The 5,769-nt window shown below is 36.4% G+C and overlaps 1 protein-coding gene across 1 annotated transcript in view; it reads left to right on the top strand.

The window, feature by feature from the left end:
• Positions 1-5,421, top strand: part of LOC128875988 (catalase) — a 14,918-nt gene extending 9,497 nt beyond the window's left edge. Inside the window, exons 3-8 of the mRNA XM_054122065.1 lie at positions 119-260; positions 2,592-2,742; positions 2,969-3,148; positions 3,497-3,688; positions 4,078-4,314; positions 4,912-5,421. Coding sequence (XP_053978040.1) covers positions 119-260; positions 2,592-2,742; positions 2,969-3,148; positions 3,497-3,688; positions 4,078-4,314; positions 4,912-5,313 — 1,304 coding nt within the window. The 3' untranslated portion in view covers positions 5,314-5,421. The remainder of the gene's footprint in view (positions 1-118; positions 261-2,591; positions 2,743-2,968; positions 3,149-3,496; positions 3,689-4,077; positions 4,315-4,911) is intronic.
• Positions 5,422-5,769: the final 348 nt, after the last annotated feature.

The raw sequence follows: 5,769 nt of genomic DNA, 5'->3' as shown, positions 1-5,769 counted from the left end.
AACAGCAAAGAAAACTAAAAACTACCCTAAACCTATCTCAGACAGTAGATTTTGGGCCTGACGCTACGATAGTCGTAATCTTTTGCGTTCTATTTACTTCTTTTCTGTTTGTTTGTAGGTGCTTTCGGTTATTTCGAAGTTACCCACGACATTACGCAGTACACTAAGGCGAAGATTTTCTCAAGCATCGGTAAACGAACGCCAATGGCTGTGAGATTCTCCGTCGTGGGTGGAGAAAGCGGATCGGCGGACACGGTCAGGTAATTAGAATCAAACTTGATACATGTTCACTTTTTCACCTGAACATATTCATGCGCCATAGCATTGAGATGTAATAATTAAATTTATTAAAGGTTGTTCTTTAAAAAGAACAATACGTTTAAACGTATATTTATGATCATTCTCCTTTGTACTAAATTCTGAATGTCTTACACGTAAATACGAAGTACAACGAAAACCTACTGTAATTATCATTGTTATGATTCATGACAGTCACCTTAGAATGTTTGATTAGGAACTTGCCACGTAATTCGCAGTTAGAAATTGTCGTTGTACAGTTATCAAACTAGTAGTAACTTTTTAATTGCAAACAATTAAGAGATAACTGTTACCACCGTGACAGATAGAGGTCGCATGTATCGTACAACAAAAATTTGTGCAGTACGTTTCGTTCTATAAATATATACCAATCGTTTCTCGTGTTCTAATAAATGAATTTTCAAGTAAACGTAAGTCAAGTAATAAAGGTAATAACATTTTATTCGCGAGTTGCAGAGGCGATAAATATATACGCTCAAGAGTATCCATTGTGCGAGCAACTTTTTTTTGTTTCCTCAGATGCCAAGAAGAGTGTTTTCTTAGCTATACATCGTGTACTCTATTATTTATTGCGGTTAAAGTTTTTACTGCAACGAAGAAATGTGTCGTGACACGTGTCGTGACCCTTACAGAAGAGTAATTACTGTATATGAGTCATTCTGTCATTTATATAACACTCAGGTGCCATAAAACAATGTGTTTTGCAACTTAGTTTGCCAAGCTGTCGTACATATTTTAAATTTTCTGTAGTTTCTTTGTAGCACTATGATGAATTTCATTGACTTTGACTTTTATTAGAATTTTCAAAAACAACTTCTATTTCGAACATCTTTTCCTACTAATTTATCCTACTAATTTATCCAGAAATTATTAAACAATTAAATACTTTTTGCAATTTAGGAAATCATACGTATCGATGAAATATATGTGAAATATGTCGATAATTGCATAATATCGATAGTTATATACTATCGAGTCAATAATTTATGATGTTCAACTGGAGAAACTGGAATCTGTGGCCACGTAAATCCTTTTCTCTTGCTACGCGGCGCGTGAGCCTTGCGGCGCGATAATATTGATACAATACTTACTGTGCGCGTTTAGGATTAGTGAGGAACATCACCTGCTAAAATACAGATATTATACACAATTTTCTGCTATCTCTACGTATTTAATCTGTCCATTTATGGAAACAATCTTCTACCAATTTCTTACATTTAAACCAAACCATTTTTGTATATAACAATCTTTATTTAAAAGTTGTTTACAAGAATTATTATATGTAAACAAATGTATTAATTAATAAATTATTCACAAAAAGAGAACGAATATAATCAGGATGGGTCTGGAATATTTCTTTAACAAATTTTTTAAAACATTTGATCAATTTAAAACGTTTTCAAATTATCCTCATTGAAAGGTATAAGCTAATGAGCTTTTTTTCCAACTACCAATACGACATTTATCTCTGTGATATCAAATAAGTATTTTTTGTATAATAAAATGAATGTTAAAATAAAACAAATCTCGGACGGATCACTGAACCGTCAACTTGAACTAAATTCCTAAATCTGTTTAGTTTTTAGTCAGAGAAACGAGTAACTCTTCAGTAGTGAATAGTAAAAGAATAATACGAAAGTATTCGAACACTTTCTCGAACAAAACACGAATGACTGGAAGACACTCTAGCAATAATCGAGGTTCCACGCAATTTCAACCGCAATCTTTTTGAAAATGTCGGAGACACACGGATCGTTGTTTCTTACGCTCAAATTACTGGATTTAGTCAAACGTAAACGCGTGAAAAAGCGCACCGGAAACGCGATCGAGGACTCTGTGGTTAGGATCGATTGTTCACGGGCTCCACGGCGTGGAAAAGTTTCTTTTCGCTGGAACCATCCGTGGAACAACTTGCCACGGATCACGCGATTGCTCAGTTATTGTTTAAAGAAATTTTCTCTGTTTTATTTCTTAAAAATTTTACTTTCTTCGGTGTTCTTTATTTATCTTTTAAAGGCACAGTTCATTACTCGAAGAGGACTTGTTTAAAACGTTTAGCGTTAGTGTTCGATTATGCAATGAAATTATGCTTCACATCGAACTTAAATAGAATCGTATCTGAATAAATATTCAAACAGATGAATAATCCCAGCCATAATGTTGTATAAATTTCTGCGAGATATGAAGAGGTCTTTGACACTTGTTATTCTAATTAAATATTCTCTGTCTCCGAGGCAAACGAATTATAATGATTCGGTTCGATTTAATTGCAGAGACCCACGTGGTTTCGCGCTTAAATTCTACACCGAGGAGGGTATCTGGGATTTGGTGGGCAACAACACCCCCATCTTCTTCATCAAGGATCCCTTGCTCTTCCCTAGCTTCATTCACACTCAGAAGAGAAACCCTGTCACTCATCTCAAGGTTTGCATACGACTAAATAAAGAATAGATTTGAGTTAAATCCGTGCAAGGTTATTTAGATTGAAGAGACTATAAAATAGCCCTACTACATAATGTTCCTTTGAATAAAAGTTAAAAAAAATAAACGTCAGCTGTAAAAATTGTTCAAATAATAAATAGATTGATAGTTTATTAAATTTAATTTAAAAAATCAGGCTTCCAAGGGTTAATCGAATTGTTTTCTGCAGGACGGCGACATGTTTTGGGACTTCCTATCATTGAGGCCAGAGTCGACACATCAGGTCATGATCCTGTTCTCTGATCGTGGTATACCCGATGGTTTCCGTTACATGCACGGTTTTGGTTCTCACACGTTCAAGCTGGTAAACGCTCAGAACGAGATCACCTGGTGTAAATTCATCTACAAGGTGCGTTTATTGGTTCAGCGATCGTAGTTTCAGAAAATTGTTACTTTCCTTAGACTATTTTGATCGAAGGATTATAAATAGACTGTTAATTAAATGAATTCATCATTTCTAACACGGAAACCAAGTCCAAAACGTACGCAGAACATTCCATGAAAAAAGTACAGTAAAATACTATATATTCGTAGACGATATATGTATTATTTAGGATGAAGAGACTAAGAGAGTGTAGGGTATTTACCATAAAATTTATCCACGTTTAGACAATACTTTAATATCAGGATACTAGACGTATTACTTCGTTCTTTCGTGGATTTGGTTTATTCATTTCGATGATTTTCTATCGCGCAGACCAACCAGGGAATCAAGAACCTTCCAGTTGATAAGGCAGCAGAATTGAGCGCTTCTGATCCCGATTACTCTCTGAGGGATCTTTATAATGCAATCGCGACCCGCCAGTATCCCAGCTGGACGTTCTACATCCAAGTTATGACTCCAGCACAGGCGAAGTCCTTTAGGTGGAATCCGTTCGACGTGACCAAGGTAACGAACCGACAGTCAATGGTCAGATGACAGTCTCGGTGACATGAAACTGAAGCTATTAACACATTAAGGACCTCACATCTAGAGACTGCGTGTAGAAAACACAAGAAAACTCGCGAGTGGTCCTTAATGTGTTAATTAGAATAATTGTATTTAGATTTTATGCGCATATTGTGAAAGACAAGTTCAATGAAAAAAGGTAAAAATATTCTTTCCTTTCTCCTTTTTTTTTGTGTGTAGATTTAATATTACATACTCAAGCCTCAAGTGAGTTTCAAAATATCGGTTTTTCAAAGTTCTTCGATGTAAAATGATCAACGACTGTATTTTAAGTCTATCTAGCGAAAAGTGTCCCGTGATTAAACGATTGTCCGTTTTAAATTGAACAGGTATGGCCACAGAAGGAGTTCCCGCTCATTCCAGTTGGTAAGTTCGTGTTGGACCGAAATCCTGATGATTACTTCACCGACGTCGAGGAAATAGCCTTCGATCCTGCTCACATGCCACCTGGTATCGAACCTAGCCCCGACAAAATGCTGCAGGGTCGTCTCTTCGCTTACGGCGATGCTCACAGGTATCGCGTTGGTCCGAATCATCTTCAGCTACCAGTGAACTGCCCGTACAAGGTAATTTCTCAACCTCCGTCTTTTGCCTTTCTCGTCTCTACGAATATTGACTTCTTGGAGTCACGAAACTGTGTCTTTATTGACATGTACAGTAGAGCACCACCCCCGAAATATTTTGCAAATTCATAAAAAAAAATGTCTGCAAAATTTGAGCTCTCAATTTCAATATTAATACGTGCCTCAAAACTTTGAAAGTTTTAATTGGAAAATACGTGCAATTTTTTAAGTAAGCTACTTTTTCCTTTTATAACTCCGATAAAAATTGATGAAACAGTTCGAAATTTGGCAGAGTCGTTACTTATTGCGATAAGAAGGAGCCCTAAAAATTTCATAGTTTTATCTTAATTATTTCCTTATATATCAGATCAGTTAATATTGGAATAGCCGCAGGGAAAAAATGTTTCGTTAGGTTGCGATTTCAAACAGAAGCGGGTGTATTCTAATAAGAAGTAATGTAGTTAAGAAGCAATGGAGCATTGATTCTCAGACACAAATTCTTTGTAATAAAGCGTAGACAATAATAATTAGTACGAAGCTGTTTTCTCTACTATTAGAGTTGGTTTCGAATCGGTAAATGAGATTCAGATATTTTTTCAGAAACTTACAGCAACGAACTACCAACGAGACGGCGAGATGCAGCAGAACAACCAGAATGGTGCACCGAACTACTACCCCAACAGTTTCTGCGGACCCAAAGAGTGTCCAGCGGTTCGTTCTCCAAGCTTCCCCGTCAGCGGCGACGTGGATCGCTGGACCCCCGAAAACGAGGACGATTTCGGTCAGGTCACCGTCTTCTGGAAAGACGTTCTCGGCCCCGACGAGAAGACGAGACTCGTCAACAACATTGTGGGAAATCTCATTCGTGCACAGCCGTTCATCATCGAAAGGGCGATAAAGAACTTCACGGAGGTCGACCCGGATCTCGGCAAACGATTAACCGAGGGCGTTCTAAAAGCCGGCATTCATATCAATGTTTTCGGCAAAACCGCCAACTTGTGAAAAGAATATCCTTCCTCTACTCTAATCACCATTTTCATTTCAGATGTGTACGCACCGTGTAATTGTTTTTGTTTTGCACCAATAAATGATATTATTATTTTTGTTAAAGATCGTCACCTGTGTCTAGCAATCGTTATGGTTGATTTAATAGCTATCTATTTCGTTTTTCTGTTAATTCTGAACACATACGGAATACGAGAACAAGAAGTGTCGTTTGGTTTCGTTTCTTGTCAGAATTTTAACAGAGAATGAGAGAAAAAATTAATAAAAAGAATTATATACATATACATACATATATTATAAAATAAAAATTATACATGTATTATATGTACATTATAAATATATAACACACCTTGTATCTTACAATGTATATATTTATATAGGGTATATATTTTGTGAGGTACAAGGCGTGCCAGAATTTTTCGAATACACTTTCAAGCCATCTATTTTGTCCAC

The sequence above is a fragment of the Hylaeus volcanicus genome, chromosome 4 (assembly GCF_026283585.1).
Source record: "Hylaeus volcanicus isolate JK05 chromosome 4, UHH_iyHylVolc1.0_haploid, whole genome shotgun sequence".
In the NCBI taxonomy this organism is placed as follows: domain Eukaryota; kingdom Metazoa; phylum Arthropoda; class Insecta; order Hymenoptera; family Colletidae; genus Hylaeus; species Hylaeus volcanicus.
The sequence above is the reverse complement of the archived record's forward strand: the minus strand, read 5'-3'. Positions and strand labels throughout refer to the sequence as shown.